We start from the raw sequence: 26,896 nt of genomic DNA, 5'->3' as shown, positions 1-26,896 counted from the left end.
GCTCCAAACTCTGAGAGACACATGCACTTGAGTGGCTGTAATCGTGAGTGTCAGGCAGGATAATCCTTTACACACTCCCAACCCAGTCCATGGGTTCTAGCAGCACAGAGAGTGAGACTCTGTGACTTTATACCAGGAGCCCTTGTTCCATGCGGTCCCCTGAAAATGTCTGCCACCCCACATGTGCCTCTTCTTCCTTTTTCCTCTCTCCTTTTCCTCCACAGCCAGTCATAAGTTTAGCTGCAACAGTGCTGCTATGGGTGGATCCTTCTCAGCTGTAGCCAATCAGAGCACAGTCTTGCTTTTTCCTGTCTGTCACTCACAACGAGGGAAAAGAAAAAAAATGCTTTGCAACTGCTGTTTAAGATTTAAAGCAACCAGCACATCTCTAGATCTATATTATCTTTATATAGAGATACAACTATAATTCTACCACTTTATAAAACTCTGGTTAGGCCACATATTGTGTGTGCAGTTCGGTTTTGGTCACCGATCCCCAAGAAGGATGTCTTTGGAAAGGAGAGAGTGTGGGGATGGGCAAAAAACTAATAAGGGGGTTGAAGGACCTCAGGACAAAAAGTAAAATTATTTTTCTAGAGAAGAGGTGCTTAAGAGGGGATGTGATAACAATATAGAAATCTTTAAATAGTGACCTCTAGCTTTGGGAGAAAACTATTTAATCTAAGTTCTCTAAAGAAGACACGCGGCCACATGATGAAGCTGGATTAACCCCCCTGTCAGTATTCCCGAGTGTAGCTCAGGGTTAAGTTTCAGTACCAGAAGCAGTAACCCCAAGCTACACTCGGGATTACACTGCAGCGCTTCTCCAGCGATCCCTCGAGCACTTACCTTGCTCTGCAGTCCCGCAATGTTCTCGCTGCAGCGTCCCTGGCCATGTCCTTTGACTGATCCTGGCATCCGTCTTCCGTTCCCTGTGAGCGTCGGTACATATGGGGGGCGGAACCGGCAGGAATTCCAAAAATGTAAAAATTTGACATTCACTAAGTACGCTAAAATCTCATAGTAAAACATTACTGTATCAAACCATTTCACATACATTTTGTCCCTAGTGCTTTGTCCTGTGGCCTACCTGCATTTTTACCATTCTTTCTGCCTGGAAACTGAGAAACGTGCATGGAGTCCAAAAAGCGTCCCTTTAGGTCAAAAGCGGTTTTAGACCAGCTAGAGAACAGTGATAGTAAATTAGAACTACCATATTTTTTGCTCCATAAGACGCACCTGACCATAAGACGCACCTAGGTTTTAGAGGCAGAAAACAGGAAAAAAAATTCTGAACTAATGGACTGCAGACATAGTACAGGAGATGGCCAGAGACTGTGGACAGTACAGGGATGACCAGAGACTGCGGACAACACAGGGATGACCAGAGACTGCAGACAGCACAGGGATGACCAGAGACTGCGGACAGCACAGGGATGACCAGAGACTGCGGACAGCACAGGGATGACCAGAGACTGCGGACAGCACAGGGATGACCAGAGACTGCGGACAGTACAGGAGATGACCAGAGACTGCGGACAGTACAGGAGATGACTGCTGACCTTTGGGAAGGGGGGGGAGCAGGTACCTGAATTTGACAGGTACCCGCTCTTACCTCAGCGGAGTTGTTCTTTGATCTTACCTGTTCCTCTATGCAGCCGTGCGCTGTCTTCCCGGCTTCTGTAGTGTCGGCGCTCGGCATGACAGCCGGGTGCCCAGTGCGCATGAGCGAGAAGCACTCGCGCTTTGTGATTGGTCCGGCGGCTTCTGGGATCTGTCATGTGTCCCAGGTACCACCTTACCATTCACAAAAAGCACCGCTTCTTGCGCATGCGCACTTGGCACCCGGCTGTCAAGCCCAGCGTCCACACTACAGAAGCCGGGAAGACAGCGCGCCGCTGGATAGAGGAACAGGTAAGGTCAATGAACAGCTCCGCGGAAGTAAGAGCGGGTACCTGTCAAATTCAGGTACCCGTTCTCTACCTCCCCAAAGGTCAGCAGTCATCTCCATAAGGTCCCGCTGCAGAGCTGAGCGGCCGGCCCGGTATTCTGACATGGCGGCGATGGAAATACCGGACCGGCCGCTCCATATTCGCTCCATAAGACGCACTGACATTTCCCCCCCTTTTTTTGGGGGAAAAAAGTGCATCTTATGGAGAGAAAAATACGGTACTTGCAGAATTGAGTGATAATGATTCGTGGGGAAATTCATCATCAGACACTGAAAACGATTTTGCGACTTTGCTCAGTGATGTGCGAACTTGGCGCTATATTTCAAATTTCAGTGTTTTTGGTTTTAGTACATTATTGAATTAAATTTATTATTATTATATTATTATGTTTTATGATTACTTATTATATTATAATTTATGATTTTGTGTTTCAAAGTTTAACATACCCGGGATGTTTACTAGACTCTTGTTTGGGCAGATTTCAGTGAGTTATTCCTAAGAATTACAGGCCTACAATAAAAAAACAACATATTTCCGTTGAAAACAATGTACCACTTTGAGCACAGAAATACTGACATAATCATACGGCTAGGGAAGTTAAAAAGGATTCAGTATTGACATGCGTAAACTGAAGATTCTTGCATTTTAATGAGCAAAGTCTTTGACAAACAGAATAGGCAAGTTGGCTGCAGGAAGATTATAGGAAACAGTAACTGGGACGGAGGGAATTGCAATAGTGAAATACTGCAATTTGGGCTGGATGTCAATTTTAAAATGGTCTTCACCCAATTTGTAATACTTAACATGTCCTTAGGCATCACATTAGAACAATGTCAAATGTTACACTCTTTTGCTTGCACAGACTTCAAGTGTAGCACTACCCCTTTAGGAGTTGCTGAAGTTTTTGGTCCCCTATAGTCCTGCACATCCAAGCAGAATGCATTCTCCCATCCAGACTTGCATCTAGGAGACAGTAACCAGTTCTTAAGCTTGATTTTTGGATTCATTAGGGGAATTAGAACTTGGATAGGGTAAGGGGTGTATGGGATGCCCAAGGCTATGGCAACAGAGGACAAGCTTCCTGAATGTTGTACAATTTTTAACAGCAAAGAACAAATCCTTCTTCTTGGAGAGCTAACCAGCATCTCCTATAGCACCACCGAAGACCCTAGATACTCTTAATACAGCTGTTCTGGGCAAATCCCTGGGCAGGAGATCCAGAGCCTGTCACTTTAAGAGAAGACATCCCCAGGTAGTAGCTAATCCAGTTTCCCTTCCCAGTACCCCAGTGCTCCTTCTCCATACTGGACCAGGTGGTGTAGGATACTCACTTAGTCCTTCCCTCATGCTGCTGCTGGGTCGGTGCTGCTCTCAGGCCTTCTGTTGGGCTGCTCCTTTCCTGCTGTATAGGCGGTCCTCTCTCTGGGGGCCCATGAAGTCCCAAGCTTTCCTCCTTCCAAGCTTCCCTGCCTGTAGGTGAGCCCCTTCCCATCTGGGCTTCCTCCCAGGCTCCTGCTGTCCAGCCTCACTTCTCCAGAGCCTCTCAGCCCCTGACCAAAATTTGACCCCCTGTCTATTACACTTGGGATGCAACTCAGCCCTTCTTACTGAGAATTAGAACTTTAGCTCCCCATAGCTACCTAGGAGGGTACTGCACAAGCATCCTCCTTTTATGTTCTAAAATGGGATGGAGACATGGAAGCACTTTTAAATAAACAACCTGATGAGTGCCTAAATGTGTAATAATCTTCCTGTGCTGCTCTCTAACCAGCTTTATTTTATCTTAGCAGGCCAGCACACATTTGTGATTCACACACACACAAAAACCATTTAATCCAATAAGTGCAGTGCTATAACCCCTACCTATCTGTGTAACTACATCACAAATCCAGTATATTCATAACAATCAATTCATCTACTGTATGTACAAAGTGCTCTGTGCTGAATGTTTCACTTAAAGTGGCTGTAAACTTCTGAAATGAAAAATGAGCAGAGCATATCCCTCTATCCATCTACAGTGTGTACAAACAACAATCCATGCAGTGTGATGTCTGTCTGCCTTCTCTTTTTTTTGCTATTTTCAATTGCATGAGTCACTTCTGTCAGGTTATGCTGATATTGCAGAATCCGGAGGTATGACCCAAGCACACAAACAAAGACCGACAGCCTCAGATGTGTCAATTTCCCTATGAGACTGTGGTGAGGGGGGCTGTCTATTCCCTCCACTCAGGTCTCAGATTACACTCAGCTCCCTGTTATATGCTTTGCAGTGTTTGATGTCAGATCCCTGCCCCTGAAGCTGAGAAAGAGCCTGTGCATTTTAGAAGGTTGTAGAGGAAAGAGGACTGCAGGTAAGCTGGTACAATTTATTTCATCTCTGTGTATCACCTGAGGCTGCCAGTGGGTATATCTAAGGGTTTACAATGACTTTAAAGTGCAATAGTATTATTCCATACAAATGTGTCTCTATAGCCCACTGGAAAATAGCATAGTTCATCAATAACATCTTCTGTGCCTTAAATCATAAGTGATCCTCTTCTAATTATGCAATCATTCCTTTATTTACTTTCCTTTGATTACCTCTTGCACTTAGCAACACCCAGATTGTGCATTCACCTTTTCTGTTGGATCTTATACTGTATATCAAGAAGGTCTATTCACACGTTTACCCCCTTCAGGGGTTAATGTCCCAGTCCAGGCTCTCTAGTATGTTATTACAAAGGTCTTCAGGTAATATGCTCAAAATAAACCATGCAGTAAATGCAAAGTGCTTTCAATATAGAAAGAGTTTAATTAAAAACAAGCAAAAAACATTTACATGATCCCGTGCACCCTAAATTGGGCACCAAACATATTCGCATCTATTGCTCCTGTCACTGGCTTTGAGCTTAGGTACAGCTGCTGCTGTGTATCTAAGCACATGTCCTCACGTCCTAAATCTTCCCAACAACATGATGAGTAAGGTGGCGTCATATTGGATATTGAGGCCTTCTAACAATTCGGGTCCCCCCGTTTCCTGCTCTACCCTCCTACACCAATTATCAGTGGGGGGAAGGGAAAAAGTATTGAAAAAGAAAACCCTTTCTCCCTTTTTTCTCTTTTTCTCCCCTCATTCCTTTTTACGTTTTTTCCCTCTTTTGGGAGTGAGGAAGACCCAGAATTAGCATGTCAACTTTTCTAATGACGGTTGGAACCGCTTTGTCTAGCTACTTCGCTTCTGTAGTTGATACAGCTTAAAACCTATTTTCTACAAACCAAATTCCGCATAGTTTGTACTATGGTTGAACATACTATGGGGGGGATTTACTAAAACTTAGCTTGCACACCCCTTGAGGGTCAGAGATTGATGTGAATGTACAATATATATATATGTAAAGCACTGCATAAATTGACAGCACTATATAAGTACCTGAAATAATAATAAATAAAACTGGAGCACTGTGCATGATAGCCAATCTGCTTCTAGGATTTATTGACAAAGGTTAAAGGAGAAATACAACCAAAGCTATTTTGGTTGTACTTCTCCTGTGGATCACAAGAATGCAGTTCGTTCTGCACTCCCATGACCCATTTTCAGCTGACAGCGGGTCGAAGCCTGCTGTCGGCTGACGTCACTCAGCCAATCCAGACTTGGGACCCCAGAATCAGGAGCGGCACCTGGCTCAGCCTATCAATGATCTGCTGAGAACCTGAGCTAGCCACTCCCTCCCCCTTCCAGTGAGCGCTGCGGGGGGGGGGGCATAGCAGACAGTGGTGACTGACAAAATATATAAAGTGTGCTGTTGTGCTTATTGATATATCAAAATCTCTAATTGCCAACTGCAGCAGTCCTAAATTATGAATCTGAACGCACAAAAAATGAATATACAGTTGCAAGAAAAAGTATGTGAACCCCTTGGGATTCCGTGGAGTTTTTCATGAATTGGGCATAAAATGTGCTCTGAACGTCATCTAAGTCACAACAATAGAAGAACACAGTCTGCTGAACATAATACTACACAAACATTAGATGTTGCCATGGTTTATTTGCACATAACATGTAAACATTCACAGTGCAGGGAGGAAAAAGTATGTGAGACCCTAGCTTAATGACTTCTCCCAGAGCTAATTGGAGCCAGGAGTGAGCCAACCTTGACTCCAATCAGTGTGATGATATTGGATGTGTTGCTGACAGCTGTCCTGCCCTTAAAAAACACACACCTGTTTTGGGTTTACTGGTTTCAAGAAGCACTGTCTGATGTGAACCGTGCCTCACAGAAAAGAGCTCTCAGAAGACCTACCATCAAGAATTGTTGACTTGCATGAAGCTGGAAAGGGTTACAAAAGTATCTCCAAAAGCCTTGATGTTCATGTGTCCACGGTAAGACAGACTGTCTACAAATGGAGAAAGTTTAGCACTGTTGCTACTCTCCCTAGGCGTGGTCGTCCTGTAAAAATGACTGCAAGAGCACAGCGCAGAATGCTGCATGAGGTAAAGAAGAATCCCAGAGTGTCAGCTAAAGATCTACAGAAATCTCTGGCACACGCTAACATTTGTGTTGACACATCTACAATAAGGAAAACATTAAACAAGAATGGAGTACATGGGAGGACACCACGGAGGAAGCCATTGCTGTCCAAAAAGAATATTGCAGCACGTTTGAAGTTTGCAAAAGAGCACCTGGATGTTCCACAGCACTACTGGCAAAATATACTGTGGACAGATGAAACCAAGATTGAGTTGTTTGGGAAGAACACACAACACTATGTGTGGAGAAAAAAAGGCACAGCACACCAACATCAAAACCTCATCCCCACTGTAAAACATGGCGGAGGGAGCATCATGGTTTGGGGCTGCTTTGCTGCCTCAGGGCCTGGACGGATTGTTATCATTGATGGGAAAATGAATTCCAGAGTTTATCAAGACATTTTGCAGGAAAACGTATGACCATCTGTCCGCCAACTGAAGCTCCGCAGAGGATGATGCAACAGGACAATGACCCAAAGCATACAAGTCATTCAACAAAACAATGGCTGCAACAGCACAGAATACGCCTTCTGGAGTGGCCCAGTCAGAGTCCTGACCTCAACCCGATTGAAATGCTGTGGCATGACCTTAAGAGAGCGATTCACACCAGACATCCCAAGAATATTGCTACACTGAAACAGTTTTGTGAAGAGGAGTGGTCCAAAATGACTCCAGATCGTTGTGCAGGTCTGATCTGCAACTACAGGAAACGTTTGGTTGAGGTTATTGCTGCCAAAGGAGGGTCAACCAGTTATTAAGTCCAAAGGTTCACATACTTTTTCCTCCCTGCACTGTGAATGTTTACATGTTATGTGCAATAAACCATGGCAACATCTAATGTTTGTGTAGTATTATGTTCAGCAGACTGTGCTCTTCTATTGTTGTGACTTAGATGACGTTCAGAGCACATTTTATGCCCAATTCATGCAAAACTCCACGTAATCCCAAGGGGTTCACATACTTTTTCTTGCCACTGTATAACCGTATGGATCACGCGTAATATGTGCATAAAACAATTAAGTATATTATAACTCAGTCCCAAAACAGTGAAATAAGTGCACAGTGCTGGTGTTCAACTCTTAATTTGATATCTTGATTGTAAACTCTTCCAACAACACAATAGGTGCTCCACTGTGTTCAAAATAGTGCCCCACATGGACTGACACTCACCATCATCCAATGACCACCTATCTCTAGAATGATCATTCACGCTTTTGGGACTATCCCAGTAAACCAACTGCTGAAATTTGTGGCCACCTCTCCTTGGAGTTCCAATAGACGTGAAGTCGTTACATACGATCATCAAGCAGCAATATTCAATTGATGCAATTAAATTGGCTTCGGACAAATACACAAATCTAATTAGGGTACAAAAGATTTTAATCTGAGACCAATAAATTCTATTGGTACGATGGCCAATACTATAATCAGACCAAGGGAGTGTCGATTGGGGCTAAGTACGCCCCCAGTGTGGCCAACATTTTCCTCAACAAATGGGAGAAAGAGGACATTTATGGTGAGTTAAGGCCTGATCGATCTATCTATCTATCTATCTATCTATCTATCTATCTATTAGAGATATATTGATGACATCTTGGTGGTGTGGCATGGTGCTAGAGACACTTTAGATAAGTTTATTTCACACATCAACTCCAACAAGTATGGAATTAAGTTTACTGTGAACATCCAACAAGATAGTATAGATTTTTTGGATCTTACCATATTTAAATATAACAACATTCTGGGGACCAAAACATTTTTTAAGAGCACCGATAGGAATGGATACTTGTCACCACCCAAGATGGAAGAAGGCCATACCCAAAGGGCAGTTTATGAGGATAAAGAGGAACTGTTTGTTGAAAGAAGATTATGATAGACAAACAGATATCCTCTTAGACAGATTTGAGGGAAAGGGATATAACCCAGAGGAACTCAGTAAGGTGAGAGAGGAAGTAGGCCTTCTAAATAGGCAACATACAGTATATTGCAAGGGATGAATAAAACACCAACTAAGATGGGAGAGATAGCTTATATCACAGAATTCAATAAACAGTACAAAAAAGTAGAAAGGTGCTTTAAAAGACACTAGCCTATCCTGTGTAAGGATTCTACACTTAAAACTATACTCCCCAAAAAAACATCATTTATATATAGGTGAGCTCCAGGTCTCAGAAAAAAACTGGCTCATAACATCCCAAATCCTCCCAAAAGGCTCTCCTTCTTTCAGGAGGGGGGTTTTTACAGATGTGGAAAATGTGGTCCATGTAGACACACAAAAAAACTACCAAAGAAAATTGCCACATTCATCTCCCATCATACTTACTGTATAAACAATACACCATCAAACCATTTATCACTTGCCAAACTAGATTTGTTACCTTCATGTTACAGTGTACTTGTGGGTACCAATATATAGGGAGAACCACCCGCAAACTTACTAAAAGAATAAGAGAACCCATTACTAACATCAAAAAAGGGTATCACAAGCATAGCGTCTCTAATCATTTCAAGATGGTGCATAATAAAGATCCATCACATCTTTCCTTTTTTGCCATAGATAAGATAGATAAACATTGGAGGGGCCCCACATGACCAGAGAAATTTCTAAAAACGAAACAAAGTGGACTTATGAGCTCCAGACTTTGACGCCATAAGGGTTAAATGTGGAGATAGATCTAAACTGTTTTTTGACCAATTTTTAAAGTTAGGGTGGGTCATGTTTTGTCATTGTCATTTTATATACATATTATTTATTTTAGATTTTTTTCTGTTATTTGTTCTTTAGTTGGTCTTTTCTTTTCTTTTTATTTGTCTTTTGAGGACATTTTATTTATTTATTATTGTTTTAATCTTTGTGGGTACCTTTAAGAGGATTGTCCCTTGCTACACCAGGGTAGATTCATTTATTTATTTTATTAGAGTTTTACTATCAATAGATGCCTGTTAGCCCAGTTGTATTTGTAACACTGACTGTACTCAGCAATGTTACAGTTCAGTTTTGCCGATTATCTGTGACATTGGTTGTAATTAGCAAAGGTGCAGTTTAGCCATATTAATTGATTAAGCGACCGGAAGGTATAAATACCATCTCCAAAATAGCGGATTTTGCACTTCCTGAAGACGATCTATGATCAAAACGCGTCAAGGTTTGATGAAACAACTTCCACCACCGGCACATCCGCCCTGTGGAACGCACACCGCTTAGAGGAGCAACCACTACAGCAGCATCCATTTTTTCATTGCAACAGCAACAAGACTGAGTACACCAGGTGCTGGGGTACAGGCACTTCTTTTGTGAGTGTATTTTTGTTGTAATTTCCCCATAATAAAGGAATTAAGCAGTTTTACACAAAGGGATGTCCCCTTCTATTTCTTTAAATATGGTGATATATTGCATACCCTGCCAGTGGAGATGAGGAGAAAGTTGGCTTCCTGGAACTTGTCTATTATCAGTCACAGGTTACTCCAAGGAGAGGTGGTAACAAATTGCAGCAATTGGTTTACTGGGATAGTCCCAAAAGCGTGAATGACCATTCTAGAGATAGGTGGTCATTGGATGATGGTGAGGGTCAGTCCATGTACGGCACTATTTTGAGCACAGTGGAGCACCTGTTGTGTTGTGGGAAGAGTTTACAATCAAGATACAAAATTAAGAGTTGAACACCAGCACTTTGCACTTATTTCACTGTTTTGGGACTGAGTTATATTATACTTCAATGTTTTATGCACATTTTATGCGCGGTCCATATGGTTATATAGTGATGACTGACAGTCATGCTCTCTGCTCAGAGAGTCTGTGCAAACTCAGTGATCAGTGGTCGTGTGATTGCTAAGTTCTAACCTTTAGATCCATCAGGGGGACAGATGCAGCATTGGTAAGTATGAATTAAAAAAAAAAAAGAAATACCATACTTCTCTTTAGTTGAACAAACTGAAGTTAAAAGCTGAAGTTACTATGCACAGCTGCACCAGATTCTGTGTGCACCAGTTTTAGTAAATCTCCCCCAATGCACAAGTTTTTCTCTATCATTCTCATTTGTAAACAAAATGTCTTAAAAAAACAATAAAAATTATTCAACAAAATATAAGACACAATGATTTTATTTTTGTTAAAAAAAAAATTAGTAATCTTTCCTGACATTTCTTCAGCAGATCAAATGCAGGTCATCAGAGTCCCATTTACCTTAATGGTACATTGCAAATTCGGTCAAAATGCAGCCTTTTGTATATCAACACGTGTCAGCATTAGGCAGCAATGCATGTATGCACAATCCCTGAACAACATATAGGTAGAAATTTGAGTACATTGTCTATTGCCAATTATATTAAAAAAACTAGATAATGTGAAAATTTAGAAATTGTTTTTTTGCTGACCAAGCAAATCCAGTCAAATTTATTGCATAGAAACCTTCATATAACCTTATAGACATATTACTGAAAGATATTGCTTGGGTGTGAACAGTACACCAAAAAGAAATAGATCTTCATATATGGAAATTACAGTATGATGTTTGAGTTACTCATCACTGAAATTTCCACTAAAAGTGTTCACTATTTTGCTGAATTTTTTCTTTTTTTTTCCATTTTACTCCATACAGGTATTTGGATGAATTCAGACTGTCTTTTCTTTGGGTGAAGCAGAAGTTTGATCTTCAGTCTTGTTAGCAACACTGTAGTAATATTTTCTCATTCGGTTTTCCACATTCTCAAATTTTGGACGATCCTCCATCCTAAGTGGGGAAATGGACAGTTTAATAATGTGATTTAGGACCATATCACTAAGCAATGTTTTAGCTGAGGTTTGTAGCAGTTACCAATCTCTATTTTAGTAAGCTACAGAAACAAATCTTTAGCTTGCTACAGATCACCATAAAAAATAAGCACTTATTTGTACAGCTACAAATCTTTGATGGGCCATGGTTGTTGTCAGCTGGGTTGGATCACAAGTTTAGCTACTGAAGCTGGCAATTCAGTAACTAGCTTCAAAAACCGCAAAATAGACAGTTGCTCATTGACTGAGCTGGGTTTTGTCTCGAATGTTTTAGGCAGATTTTTATTACCTTCAATTATTTTTTTCCTAGCTAGAAAATAACACAGATGGGAGAGGTTCAGGATCTGCTACAAATTGATGTTATGTTGCCAGTGTGACATGGGCCTTACATTTAGGGTTCATTCACATCAGATGCTGTAGGACTGCATTGGGCGGCTTTTCAAGCACAATCCCACCACATGACAAAATGCCCTGTTTCATATGTGCCTGTTCACACCACTGCATTGCAGTGATGTGCAGGCACAGTGGACAGAAATAGTACAGCATGCACCGCTTTTTTTCAGCACAGAGCAAGGCACCATTTCACACCACCTGGTGGGCAGCTGAACTTTATGAAAAGTCGGTGTGACATTTCCAAAAAGTTTGTTTAAAAAAACCCCCCCCTAAAAAAACCAGTGCTGTACAGAGCGGTTATCCTGCCGAACCACACCACACACAGGCTGCTGCGTTATAAAGCAGAGGCTGGTGTGAATGGACCCTTAGCCCTGGTTCACACTGGTGCAACCTGTCATGCAAATTGCGTGACAAGTTGCACCCTATTTGTGCCCTTCAAACTGTTCAAATTGGTGCGACTCCAACTTTGCGGTGCGGCACCGATTTTGAAAAAAATCCTGCACTATTTTTGGCAATTTCATGTGCAACTTAGATAGACATCTGTGCCTGAGGTCGTACAGGTGTCAGGCAAGCCGCACATGACACCGCATTGACCAGTAGCTTTGAAATCGCACTACTTTAAGTGAAGTAGCGTGAATTCAAAGCCGCATTCAGTGTGAACCAGGGCTTAAGGAAGCAGAACAGCACAGGTTAAATACATATATAAAAAGTAAATAATTATCTTAGCGCTCATCCATCCAAAGCTTCATCTGCTTCTTTTAGTTCTGTCAGCATTTTAATACCCAATACATATTCAATGGCATTGTTCTCTTCTTCCCTGTCCTTTAAACCCACGGGGTACAATAAAATGGCAGAGATCCTGCTTTCCTATAATTTGATTTTTAGAGGTTTGAAGACTTATTTGCACTTTATACATTTTAGTTTAAATTTAGAGAGGGTGTTTACAATTTATAAATGTAGCTACAAAGCAAATGTAGCGCTATCCCCTTAGGAGTTGCTAGAGATGTGGGTCCTCCTATACTCCTGCACAGACAGACAACACGCATTCCTCACAGACTTGCATCCAGGAAACAGTAACCAGTCATTGAGCTTGTTTTTTTCTGGGGGGGGGGTTATTAGGGGAATTGAACTTGGATTGGGTAAGGGGTGTGTGGGATGCCTAAGGGAACTGACAACTTTCTGGAACTATGTACAAGCCTTTACACAGCAAATTTATCTTCTTGGAGAGCTCTGCAGCCTCTCCTGAAGTACTGCCCCAGACCATGGATAAGCCTCCTCTATCCAGCTCTCTGAAGGAATCCCTGGGCAGTGGATCCAGTGCCTTCTACTAAGGTGGACAGTCCCTGGCAAGCAGCAAATCCAGTTTCCCATCAGAGTGCTTATTTCCTCTTAACTGGCACAGTGGGAGTAAGTCTATTCACTCAGTCCTCTGCCTATGAGCTGGTAGTTTGGTGGCTGTTTTCAGGCATTCCGCTGGGCCGCTCCTTCCTTGCTGCACAGGTGGTCCTCGCTCTGGGGGCCGGTTAGATTCTGAGCTTTCCTTCCTTTCCAGTGACACTGCCTGGAGGTGAGCCCCTTCCCAACTGGGCCTGCTCCCAGGCTCCTGCACATTAGTCTTCTCATTCCATCTTCCACCCGAACTCTAATCCTGCTTAGCAGGCTCTAGCACATTTGAAGGCTGCCCTGGCCCCATTCCAAGCCTTCTGCTTGGGAATTGGCCAAGGTCCTTCAAGTGTGCAGGTCAGCCCCTCCTTACCCCCATCCACTGCTTTTAGACTCTTCTCCAAGATTCTAGAGCAGGGGGAGGTGTCAAGGAACTGACCTGCAGAGCATTTCAGCCTTAACCTGAAATAATCATTTTAAACTCAGCCCAGGCTGCTATCCAGCCTTTCTATCTGAAAACCTAATCTAGCCCCCCCTAGGAGGGTGCTACACAAGCAACTTAATCAGCACAGTTAAGTGTGCAGCATCCAGTGATCCGCAGGGAGAAGCATGCACATAAATGTTACAGGGATGCTGGGGAAGCATTTTCTCATATAATGCTTTGGCTCTTGAAAGAAGATTTGAGGCAGGTTGCTGTGATTTTTACAGGAGCCGACCAGACCCTTCTACCAAACGTAGTGCAACAGAAGGTATTATATGCATATACTACACTTCAGTTTTAAAGGAGAGCTGAAACTAAAAGCTACCTTGAAATGTTATCGGTCATAAACGTATAAAATTCTATTGATCCTGGGTGATTTAAAAAGTTATCCTACCCAAACTGATGTTCCATAGATATCGAAGATTTAGGAAGATTTAGTGGTTGATTCACTAAATGCAAATAGACCGTGCACTTTTTAAAATCATCAATGATCAATAGAATGTTATACATTTATGACTAATAACATTTCAAGGGAGCTTGAGTTTCAAGGCCTGCACACCTGTCAAAGCCTTGATAGGGGATCTTGCTCTCACCGTCTAGTTTTCATTGTAGAGAATGCAGCAGGAGGAGGGTTGATTCCCCAAAGTATCCTGGGAAATATAAGACGCCAATGGCTGAGGCTGAATCAAAGCACTAGATTCCACCCGTAACTAAAATTTAACTTAGTAAATCCTGAGTGTACAAAATTTTCAATCGCTAGGTTATAACAATTTTCTCACTTGTAAATCCAGCAGTCCAACATGAGCTCATACATTTCTTTAGGACATTGCGCAGGGGCTTGCAGGCGCTCATTCTTATCGATAAACTGAATGACTTCACTGCCTTTTAATTTCTGCAATGCAAAGATAAGCAAAGTGAGTGTCTAGAGCTTTTTCTGAATGTTCTTTCTGAAGGTTCAGATATTCACGTTGTGAAGTTAATGTGCACAGCAAAATCCATACCTTGTACGGTTTCTGTCCATAGCTGAACGCTTCCCACATGGTTACACCAAAGCTCCATACATCACTGCGACTTGAAAACTTATGGTAATGTATGCACTCTGGAGCATACCACTTCAAAGGCCATTTGCCACCTGACTTAGCCTACAATTATAAAAAAACAAACAGTTATTGTATACGAGGATCCAATTGCAATTTTCAAAATGTATAATTATATTGGAAAGAACAGCAAGTAGAAGCAATGTATTTGAAGTGAACCTGTGATGAAAATAAAGTTAGTTTCTACCACCAGGCACTATACATTGGCCCTTGCTAGCCCATCCACTCTCCCTGGCCACCAATATGTTCTAACAAATCTTACATGGAGGCTTACGTTTATCTTAGAGATGTGCCTTGCTTGTTTACATCTGTTGTATGAGATTTATACAGACCTAGGTGCAACATCCATTCCAGACTGAGTGACAGTCATGTCCAGAATGTGGCCATGCCACTAAGCAGCTGGGTGTCCTCTTCTGGTTCTCCAGCCAAAGCAGGGCAGGGGGGCTGGAGATAATGAAGATCTAGATGGAGATCGGGAGTCTTTTCAATTTAAAAAGTGGGTAATCAACCACTTGTTAACATATTGTTTTGACCATGCCTCACCGTCCATTTAGACCTGGACCAGCAGGGATGACAGCGGCAGCCTGGCAGGAGACCCGGGGGAGGACACCCAGGCTGATAAATGCCTCTGCAATACAGTGTTACAGTAGAACAGTGCAGTGGAGGCTGCGACTTAAAAAGAGACTGTGATGTAAGGGAGGAAAGGGGAGCTATGACTGCCAGGGGGATTGTGATGGAGGGCTGTGATTATTATTATTATTATTATTATTATTACTACGAGTTTATATAGCGCCAAAGGGTTTGCTCAGCGCTGTACAATAGGGGGGGACAATACATGGCACAGTACAACAAAGACAGACAGCGTACGAGGGGTAAGAGGGCCCTACTCTTACGAGCTTACAATCTAGGAGGGAGGGGGTAAAGGTACAGTAGGAAGTGGCTGGGGGGGATGAAGTGGTAGGAGGAATGAGGGAGGATGGCCGTTAGGTGAGGGTGGGGTAGGCTTCCCTGAAGAGATGGGTTTTGAGGGAGCGCCTGAATGTGAATAGAGAAGGCGACAGTCTGATGGATTGGGGCAGTGAGTTCCAGAGGATGGGGGAGGACCTGGAGAAGTCCTGCAGTCGTGCATGGGAGGAGGAGACCAGGGAGCAGGATAGAAGGAGGTCCTGTGAGGAGCGAAGGGTACGGGTAGGGTGGTACCTGGTGATCAGATTGGTGAGGTAGTCAGGGGCAGTGTTGTGAACGGCTTTGTAGGTCAGGGTAAGGAGTTTAAATTTGATGTGTTGGGCAATCGGGAGCCAGTGGAGGGAGAGGCAGAGGGGGGTGGCAGAGGTGGAGCGGGTGGTAAGGTGGATGAGTCTGGCAGCTGAGTTCAGGATGGTCTGGAGCGGGGAGAGCCTGCACTTGGGTAGGCCAGTGAGGAGGGAGTTGCAGTAGTCAAGGCGTGAGATGATGAGGGAGTGTACTAGAAGTTTGGTGGTGTCTGGGGTGAGGAAGGAGCGGATCTTGGCAATGTTGCGAAGATGGAGCCTGCATGTGTTTGTGAGTGATTTGACATGCGGTTGGAGGGAGAGGTTCGCGTCAAGAATGACGCCAAGGACTTTGGCTTGCGGGGCGGAAGTGATAGTGGAGTTGTTGGTGATGATGGATAGGATGGGGGGGGGGGGGGGGTGGGCAGGGGGAAAGACGAGAAGCTCGGTTTTGGAGAGGTTAATCTTGAGGAAATGTAGCGACATCCAGTCTGAGATGTCATTTAGGAGGTGAGTGATGCGGGCGGAGATAGTGGGGGTGAGGTGAGGGGTGGAGAGGTAGATTTGGGTGTCGTCAGCATAGAGGTGATAGTTGAAGCCGTGAGATTGTATGAGTTTGCCCAGGGAGGAGGTGTAGATGGAGAAGAGAAGGGGTCCAAGGACAGAGCCTTGGGGGACCCCAACAGAGAGGGGGAGGGAGGGGGAGGTGGCACCATTGTAGGTGACACTGAAGGAGCGTCGGGATAGGTAGGATGAGAACCAAGAGAGAGCAGCATCTCCGATGCCAAGGGAGAGTAGTTTATTAAGAAGGAGGGGGTGGTCAACTGTGTCGAAGGCCGCAGAGAGGTCCAGGAGAAGGAGGACAGAGTAGTCGCCCTTGGCTTTGGCGTTGAGTAGGTCGTTAGTGATTTTGAGGAGGGCGGTTTCAGTGGAGTGTAGGGGACGGAAGCCGGACTGTAGAGGGTCAAGGAGGTTATTGTCAGTAAGGTGGGAGCTTAGGCGATCGTAGACTAAGCGTTCAAGGAGCTTGGAGGTGAGTGGCAGCAGGGAGATGGGTCTGAGGTTGTTGGGGTCCGCGGGATCCAGGGAGGGCTTTTTGAGGATGGGGGTGATATGCGTGTGCTTTAGGGGGGAGGGGAATACGCCAGTAGAGAGGGAGAGATTGAAGATGTGGGTGAGGGAGCGGATGAGGGAAGAGGGGGGTGACCGGAGGAGTTGAGAGGGGATAGGGTCCAGGGGGCAGGTAGTGAGGCGGGCTTTTGAGAGGACTTTGGCGACTTCCTCAGTAGTGACAGGGCTGAGGGAGTGCAGTGCGGGGGGGGTTATGGTGGGCGGGGCATTGGGAGAGGAGGGGGGCAGTGCGGTTGTGAGGGCAGAGGAGGGGGGAGATGAAGGGGTGACGGGGGCGAGGAGGCTAGGTGGGGAGGTAGATTGCAAGTTGACGATGTCCTTACGGATAGCGTCAATCTTGTTGTGGAAATGGGTGGCAATTTCGTGGGCGGTGAGAGAGGTACTGAGTGGAGGAGGGGGGGGGGAGAGCAGGGAGTTGAAGGTGGAGAAGAGTCGGCGGGGGCAGGAGGAGAGGGGGTTTATTAGGTTAACAAAGTAGGCCTGCTTGGCGGCGTGGAGGGAGGAGGTGTAGATAAGAAATGCAGATTTGTAGAGGGAGAAAGTATGAGGGGACCTGGTTTTGCGCCACAGTCTCTCCAGTGCGCGACTGCGACGTTTGAGGCGTTTAGTGCTGTCGGTCTGCCAGGGTTGAAGCGGTCTGGGTTTGATGATGCGTGTGGTAAGGGGTGCCAGAGAGTCTAGGGCAGCTGACAGTGAGTCATTGTACAAGGTGGTGGCTATGTCAGGACATGACAGTGAGAGGATACTGTCGTGTAGGCAGTCGGCGGCAGAGTGGAGGGGGGCCGGGTTCAGGTTGCGGAGGTTGCGGCTGGTGATGGTTTGGCGTTTTTGAGGGGGGGAGTTGGGGGAAGGGGAGATGGAGAAGGTGATGAGGTGGTGGTCGGAGAGAGGGAAGGGGGTGTTCGCGAACTGGTTGAGGGTACAGAGGTGGGAAAAGACGAGGTCCAGGGTGTTCCCTCCGAGGTGGGTGGAGGATTGAGTGTGCTGTGTGAGCGCGAAAGAGGAGGTTAGGTGGAGGAATTGGGAAGTAGCCGGGGTGTTGTCGTTGATGGGGATGTTGAAGTCCCCGAGGATGATGGTGGGGAGCTCAGAGGAGAGGAAGAAGGGAAGCCAGGCGGCGAAGTCATCCAGGAAGCGGGCTATGGGTCCGGGAGGCCTGTAGATCACTGCGATCCTTAGGGGGGTGGGTGAGAAGAGTCGGATGCAGTGCGCCTCAAAGGAGGGGAAGGAAAGAGAGGGTGGGTTAGGGAGGACCTGGAAGGTGCTAAGCGGTGACAGGAGCAAGCCGACACCACCACCTCTGCGATCGCTCAGTCTTGGTGAATGGGTCCAGATGAGACCTCCATGAGTGAGTGCCGCAGGGGAGGTGGAGTCGGTGGCCTGTACCCAAGTTTCGGTGATTGCTAGGAGGTTGAGGGAGCGAGAGATGAAGAGGTCATGGATGGCGGTAAGCTTATTGCAAACCGAACGAGCATTCAGGAGTGCAACCGAGAGAGGGGGGATAGATATGGGGAGGAGGGGTACATGTATGAGGTTGAGGGGGTCGCGTCGGCTGGCGTGAGCAGGGGGGGCTCTAGGGGGGGTGTGAGGTGGTGAGGGGCCAGGGTTTGGGGAGATGTCCCCAGCTGATATGAGAAGGAGGAGGGTGAGGAAGGTGGCGTGGGAACGGGAGGTGTAGGAGCGCTTGGGTCTGAAAGTGGTGGCAAGTGGGTCAGCGGGGAAGTGGAGTAGCAGGAGGAGGTGGTGGGTGCCGTAGTGGGGAGAGGGGAGAAGTGAGGGGGCGATATAGAGCTGCTTAGCGGGGGTGGGTGGGTAGAGGAAGGCGGTTTTAGGGATGGAGGAGAGGAGGACAAGGAGGAGGAGCGCGGGCGGCATGTTGGGGTGAGCGGGGTGCAGGAAGGGTCAGGGTGGGTGAGGGGGTGCTGGTCAGGGATGGCGAAGCAGTGTCCGAAACGCAGTGGGAGGTGGCTGGTAGTCCCAGGTGGGGTGGAGGGCAGGGGATCCCTGGTGGGATGGTGGCCGTGCTATCCCTGGTGGGTTAGTAGCGATCCCTGGAGGGATAGTGGTTAGGGGTCCCTGGTGGTTAGGGTTTCTGGTGGGTGGTGGGATCCCTGGTGGCTGGCGGTGGGATGGTGGTTGGGCTCCCTGATGGGTAGTGGGTGCCCCTGGTGGAGTACCTGATGTCCTGGAGCGTCGGGGTGGAGGTGGATCCCTCCTATGTTAGGAGGACCGTTGGTGCTGGTGGTGGTAGCTTCCCCGGAGGAGCGGAGGCGTCCCGCTGCGATTCCAGCCACGGCCGGCAGGAAACACCGCGGCTTCGGGTGCCGTGGTAGGCCTCAAGCCGCTTCGGACCGCCGGAGCTCCGCTGGAGGGACGGAGTGTCTGTGTCCCCTTCAGGGTGTTGGTGGGGACATCGGCAGCAGGCTCAGGGGCCCGGATGGCAGCGGATCGGGCGCGGGGGCGCCGGAGCTGACGAGCACGTGGCTGCTCCGGGCGAGCTGGTACCCGGTGGTCGGGATGGACCCAGGGCCAGTGAGGGGGGCCCTGGGGAGGCTGGTTGATCGGCGGGGACCGGGGAACAGAGCAGCGGCGGCCTGGGCTGATGCCCGGCGATCCGGGTCGGCCGCGCCAAAAATCGAGGCCGCGGCTTCGGGTGCCGGGTAGGCCGCAAGTCCCGGAGGTCCGGGGAAAAGGTGCAGTGGCCTTACCTGGCTGATGAGCAGGGACCGAAGGATCGTGGGGCCCCCGTTAGGGTCCGCTGCTGCCCAGATGGCAGCGGATTGGGGCCAGGGGAGCAGGAGCTCGCCGACGCACGTCCTTCTCGCCGGACGTCCGGAGTATAGTGTGATTGCTAGGGGCACTGTGTTTTGGGGGTTGGGGGTGATTGCAAGGGAGGCTGTGGTATGAAGGGGAACTGAAGACACAGTGGGACTGCTGTATAGGGGGGGGGGACTGTGATGTGCAGGGGGCTGCGATATGAGGGCTCATTCACACCAGATCGCAGTGCGGCTTACGTTCTATCTCCATGGTCCCACTTCAGGTAGAAACATAGTCACTCTCTTTTGCTCACTCCTGGGATGCAGTAGGGACTATGGGATTTGTAGCTGAGAAGTGCACATGACCGCAACAAACATGTACTGCTCATTTCAAACGAAAGTGAGAAGGGAAAAGGAGAAGTTTGGGAGTTCACGGAGCACAAGGAGGCAGAAAAACACAAAAGGAAACAATTTCATGAAAAATAGGTTACAGTGGATGAGTATAGTTCAGTTTGGGGAAATAAGGATATCATTTAAAGCGATTCTAAAAGGTACATTTTTTTTTTTGGATAATAAAAAATATGTTATGTACTCTCCAGCGCCTCAGGATATGCACAGCCAAAGGGAAGCCAAGGGAACCAGGACAGCGACAACCAAATGAGATGCTTCAGGGGTGCAGCCCTCCTCAGACGGGGAGATCAGCCACTAGATAAAGAATAAACAGGTGGCGCACACACCTAGTGCATTATCCAAGGTTTATTCAAAGGTATAAAGGATAAAAACACTCACAGACGAAGCATGTATCTAAAAAGCATTTGCCTTATGAAGATGGCCACATTGGCAAGCAAATTGTTTCAACTGTCAGTGCGTTAAATGGCTGACGTGTTTCGATGATGAGTCCCTTTCCTCAGAGCTGCTGACCAGCCTCTTAGACTGGTACAGATGTGTAGTGGGTATGGTGGACCGATGGCAAGAACTTTGCTGCTGATACCTCAATCACAGCCTTTACAACCATTTTAAGGTCACTTTAAAGGGTTAGTTCACCTTTGGTGTAAACTTTCTAGGGCATCCAAGCTGCCCAATTACATTATAAATAATTGTGCAGTGAAGAAGGAAATCACATCTTTAGGCCACCCATAGCTGAGGCAATGCTTGGCCATAAATCTCCAGCCATCTTGATATAATTAAGAAATAAAAATGGCCACATCTATCAGATAACTGTAAGTCTCTACTTGAGGCTTGTAAGACTGGGCATACTTGTTATATGGACAAGAGCGCTATGCTATAGAGAAATTTGTAAAAGTACACTTGTCCTTTAAATGTAATTCTAAGAACTCTTATAAGTACATTTTGTCAAATTGCATCAAGATTTATGAATTTCCATCAAACATTGGCTAAAAATACACAAAATAGGTGTGATTAAAAATTTTATATATTCGACTACATATAGAAACGAAGACATTAAAACGGTATTAAACCCAAAACCAAAAATATAATATATTGCTGCTTACCAATCATTAGATGTGGTGGCTGCATTAGTTTTCTATGTTTAGGCTTTTCCCCCTCTGTTTTCACCTGGTGATCAGCTCAGTAACACACCTCCAATATTAGAGTGCACAGGGGGCACCTTTGGACAGCAGCATTGCCAGTCTGGGGCGAGGGGAATGTTAGATGTCCTAGCATATTTAGTTACACTAACAAACTCCAACACTATATACTCAGTTACAGCAAACAGTTTTTTTTCTTTTGGAATAAAAAAAGGAAATTAATGCAGCCATCACATCTAAGAATGGGTAAGCTGCAATATAATCCATTTTTGTGGTTGGGTTTAACCACTTGCCCTACAGAGGATTTACTCCCATTCCTGACCAGGCCATTTTTTGTGATACGGTGCTGCGTTACTTTAACTGACAGTTGCACGGTCATGCAATGCTGCACCCAAATTAAATTTATGTCCTTTTTTCCCACAAATAGAGCTTTCTTTCAGTTGTATTTAATCGTCTGTGCGGTTTTTATTTTTTGCGCTATAAATAAAAAAAGACCGACAATTTTGAGAAAAACATTTTTTACTTTATGCTATTAAACATGTCCAGTAAAAAAAAATTTAGAAATCAAATTTCGTCATAAATTTAGGACAAAATGTATTCTGCTACTTGTCTTTGCTAAAAAAAATCTCGATATATGTAAATTAATTGGTTTACGTGAAAGTTATAGCGTTTACAAATGGTGGTATATATACTGGAATTTTTTTTTATTTAGTAGTAATGGCAGCAATCAGCGACTTATAGCGGGACCGCAGCGGGCATTCTGACACTGGGGGTTACTGACTTGGTGTCACTGACATCCCCAGTGACACCAATACAGTGTTCAGTGCTAATAAAAAGCACTGACACTGTACTAATGGCACTGGGCAGGAAGGGGTTAACATCTGGGGCGATCAAAGGGTTAACTATAGGGGCGGTGTGTGAGCTTTGCTGTAAGCACACTGCTTTGTATGGCTCTTCTATGCAGAGCCATACAAAGCAGTGTGCAGGAGCTGACAGGGGAGAGAACTGTATTGTTCACATACAGGTCTCTCCCCCATCGGAGATACTCAGCGATCACCAGGTGCCGGCAAGTAATCACCAGCTGGGACCTGGTGATTGACAGCCCAGGCCACAACCCCTACCCAGAACTGCAAAATCACGTGATTTTGCTCACCTGTGCCGCCATGTAGCAGTATTTCTGCTATAGGGCAGTGTGGAACTGGTTAATACTGCTTTAACTTGTCGTTGTGGGTGATTTTTAATACCCTATATACCGCTAAACCAATTTATCCAAAGACATTTCATTTTTAAAAAACTCCAAACAATGATGTAGCTTAACCACAACTTCTGTTGAAAGTACTTCTGTCCAAACTGGTTACTGGTTGTTTCATAAGGACACATAGACTATTAGTACAATGGACAAGGCTTTGTTTCAGCTGAAACTTGGTGGAGCTTTATTCCACCACCTCCAGCAGCCCTGTCCTCTCCGACTTCACTTAACACAGCAGGTGGTAGAGGAAGTTTTCTGAATGACTTACTTCCTCTATAGGCTTCTGTGTTCTAGCGGGTGCCCTGGGTCTTGATGCCGCAACCGCCTGCATTTTTTTTTTAAATGTTGGGAGATGAGAGGATGCTTCTGTCCCCACCTGTTGCTTGTCAGACCTGTGTAGGGCACTGGGAAGGAGGGTGTGATTTGTGCAGAGGTGAGAGCCATTGGGATAAGCTGGGGATGGGGGTCAATAGGTGAGTTGTGGACTGGGGGTGTAAGCTGTAGATGAAGGAATGCAGAGGTAAGATGTTGATTTGGGTACAAAGGTGAATTGTGGACAGAGGAGGGTGCTAAGGTGAACTGTGGACAGGGGGGAGAAAAGCTGAGCTGAGGATGAGGGGAAGAGGAGGTGAACTGTGAGCAGGGGTTTCATAGGTGAGGTGTGGATGGGGGTGCAGAGGTAAGCTGTGGATAGGGGGGTGCAGAGGTAAGCAAAGAGGTGTGCAGTAGGTGAGCAATCGATGGTTACTTTGGGGGGGGGGCACGCAAATGAAGACATATTTTTTGCTTGATGAGGACAAGGGAAATTTAGAGACAGCAAGCTCTCTGTTAACTCTTTGTCTATATTCTATGTTTATATAACCCCAGCAGCTGTGATCTTCCAGTGCTGCAGGGATTAATAGGGCCAAGGGACCTGTCAAAGGAGGCAGACAACTTTACATTTCAACTAAAACAGCAGTCAGCAGCACAAGGGATGCGTGCATTGAAAGCCCCATGAGCTGATTTTTTTCTGAGCCCTGTGTGATACGCACTCCCCAATCCTGTACTCTGTGTGTTACACATTCCTGAACCTTGCACTTGGGCAAAATTCAGTTCTTGCCCAGACCCATTATTTGGCTCCACTTTATTTCTCTTCCCCCATGGAAGTCGAGGTTGGGCAGGGAGTTGGTCAGGAAGGGGATAGTTGAGCTCCTGCATACAGTACAGTCTGGAGGTGAGCACATATTGTTCATGAGAGGTGTATGCATGAGTAGCACTGGTGATCAGTTATAGAAGATATTGGTGCACAGAGATATTAGTACATGAGGATAATTTGGTGGTACACATGGATAATTTGCTGGAAGATTTTGCTACTTTGGACGTTATCATCATTTTATAGTGAAGGTTTGTAGGTTGTGTGGCATCCTTTGTTGGATTATTTACTGAGGGATGGAGTGAATCTACTTTATGGTGCACACAGCAACCTTATGTCTAATTATTGATTCATATGACATCTTATGTTTATATGTTTGATGATTTTTGTGGTGTAAGGTAATCATGTAGTGGCTGTGCTGATTGATAACTAGGTTTGGTTTATACACACATTTGGACGCACAGATACTGTAAAATGCAGCAAGTATTATAGATATGTGAAATGCAGTTAGTTCATATGTAAAACATTAGCTTTGCATTACAAACAAGAAATACAATACTCACAGCCTCTTGTAAAACTACATTACATTGCCAATGGAAGCATTAACTGTATATAACAGTGTTCCCCTGGCTATTCTATGGTTCTCCCACAGGTCCTAAAGTGCTACTAAACCCAGGATCCTGCATTCACTATATCTGGTCTCCCACAGTACACACTACCTGGAAACACAATTATTTTAGTAAATATAAACTGCTAAATACCTTTTCTCATCAGCAGTTAGAGCAGTCTTGTGACTTCTATCAGTGCCCAGCAGAGCACATGTTAAAGCTTGTGGGAGGAGTTTTCATTATGCTGTAGGAGGATGCATGACCCTTAACCTCTCTCTGGACAGTGCTGATTGACTCTGTGCTGATCACATGCACTATCAATAAACACCAAGCTGAGCATGTGCAGAGTGACTGCACATGATATGTCTTATCAGGTGATAAGAGGAACAGGGGAGGATCAGAGAAGTCAGAATCAAACAGCATTTTTACACAATGCAGAGGATTAACCCCTTAGGTTCCACAGTGAGTATAACAAACACGCTTTACTGCATATACAGACTGATTTTACTGTTGAGGGTTTAGTAACACTTTAAATAAATGGTCATTTAGGGGGCTGTCCAAGACCCATCTGTATCATCCAGTGTTCAAGCTGTTTTTAATAGGACTTGTTCAACAACACAGCCAAGTACTGCACATGCAGGGGTCGCTGTTTATGTAGTCCATGAATCCTACAAGTAGCCAATACAGGTGGATCTCAGACAAAATCTAAAACAGATTTCAGCCCAAGCCCTGTCTGTCCATAAAACCTAAAAACCTAAAGCTGCCCATAGAACTCAGAGGGTGTTCAGCTGTGCAGACACCAACCAGTCCTCAGGGCTCAACTCACAAGATTTCTGGCAGGATCAACATCTTTTATTCAAAAATGTATTGTAAGGCTGCTTTCATATTGAGCCGTTTTTGCATATAAAAAATCTGAAGAAAAACATGTGACTTTGTATTCTTATGGAACTCTTCAGACTGAGCAAGTGCGGGTCCAGTGCATTTTTCAAAGTCCTGCTTACTGCAGGTTTCATGCGGAAAAAAAAATGCATCAAAAACGTGCCTGCATCACATTTTTGGTGTGGTTTTTGAGTCACGCGTCCTTTAAAAAATGCACCACAAATGTGGTAAAAAACGCAGCAAAAATGACATGAAACAATAGCTGGGTTGAGTAATTGCCATAGATAGATCGATCAATTGATAGATCCTTATAAAAGGTCAACCCCCAAGTCCCCTGCACAAATCACTATCAGTGATAACATTTTAGCATGTGACTTTTTACAAAAATTGGTGCTTTCAGTCCTTATACACTTAGAGCAAGAATGGTTACAGGACAGTCTAGAAAAGTAAAAAAAAATATATTTTGTGCAAAGAAAAATACACTACACTTTCCCTTTAGCAAAGATGTGATGCTTTTTTTTTCTACTGCTGTGGTTAAGTGTTTCACCTTCCTACTCCTTCCGCCTCTCCGAGGCAATGTAATCTTTCTTTCCATCAATATTTTACATACATGCACTATTCAGTTCATGGGCTGTGTTCATCAGCATAGTCTAACTTACAGATGTGTTCTAGCAACTTCCTCAACATATTTAGCTTTAAAGTGATAGGAAACACTGAGCTTGTTTTAGCAGCTGTTTTACTTAGTAAGTATGCAGATTTGTTCTCTTTTAGGCCATGTTCACACTATAAATGGACAGCTGCCAGAGCGCTTTACACCCCCAGTAGCTGTTTGTTGTCGGCTGCAGTATCCAGGGCCGTGGATAAGGGGGGACCACCAGTCCCTCTTGTACGAGGCCCAGGCAGCTGGGTGAATCGGATGTGGGCAGGGAGGGGGATCGATATAGCGAGAGGGGCAACTACTGGAACTGATCCCCTGTATGGCTCTCTCTGCAGCAGCTGAAAGCTGGCTTTTCCTCTCCTTCCTGCTGGCTTTCAGCTGCTGCAGAGAGAGCCATACAGGGGATCGGTTCCAGCAATTGCCCCTCACCAGACCCATCACCCTACATGTGCACCAAACATTTCACCCTGCCAGTTTCCCCTGTGTGCGCCCACCCCTGCAGTGCTGCCGACTTTCCTCCTCTCCTTCCCACCAGCAGCTGCAAGCACACAATAGGGTCCTTCAGGATGGAGAGTGGTGGAAGAGTCCTCTAAATAAGTCACATTTACCAGCCCCTTCCTTTCCTGAATATACACAATGAGTGATTGGTACTGTTCACTCACTGTGTTCATTGTTCTCTCATTCTTGGAGGATGTCATATGACGTCCTCCCACTCTAGCTGCGCATGCGTGTCTTCAAGGGCCTGGGACACAGCGGATCACCGATCGCAGTAAACAGCCGATGATGTAGGCGCTATCATGTGATCATCTGTGTCCAATCACAACTGATCACATGTAAATAGGAAATGCCAGTTATTGGCAGTCCTCTCCTCACACTGACAGCGTGTGAGGAGAGGAGAGCAAGTAATCGGCATTCCCCAGAGGAGACATGTACACTTATCATCAGGGCACTAATCATCAGAGCTCTGATGATCAGTGTTGCCCCATCAGTGGCACCTGTCAGTACCCATAATTGCCACCTGTCAGTGCCAATGAATGCCACATGCCAGTGCCCATCAGTGCACATCAATGCCACATACCAATGCACATCAATCAGTGACCAT

At 45.5% G+C, this 26,896-nt stretch overlaps 1 protein-coding gene across 3 annotated transcripts in view; it reads right to left on the bottom strand.

Moving 5' to 3' along the window:
* Window positions 1–10,544: 10,544 nt before the first annotated feature.
* The window catches only part of ZAP70 (zeta chain of T cell receptor associated protein kinase 70), a 174,544-nt gene continuing 158,192 nt past the window's right edge, over window positions 10,545–26,896 (bottom strand). For all 3 annotated transcript variants that reach the window (XM_089670009.1, XM_089670011.1, XM_089670010.1), the window contains 3 exons: window positions 14,489–14,629; window positions 14,267–14,379; window positions 10,545–11,189 (listed from right to left, as the gene is read on the bottom strand). In XM_089670009.1, coding sequence (XP_089526135.1) covers window positions 11,072–11,189; window positions 14,267–14,379; window positions 14,489–14,629 — 372 coding nt within the window. In that variant the 3' untranslated portion in view covers window positions 10,545–11,071. The remainder of the gene's footprint in view (window positions 11,190–14,266; window positions 14,380–14,488; window positions 14,630–26,896) is intronic.

This window comes from Staurois parvus, unplaced genomic scaffold (genome assembly GCF_062004578.1).
Source record: "Staurois parvus isolate SC_StPar_1 unplaced genomic scaffold, SC_StPar_1.0 ptg000086l, whole genome shotgun sequence".
Classification (NCBI taxonomy): domain Eukaryota; kingdom Metazoa; phylum Chordata; class Amphibia; order Anura; family Ranidae; genus Staurois; species Staurois parvus.
Note: the sequence above shows the minus strand (reverse complement) of the source record. Positions and strands in the feature narration are given on the sequence as shown.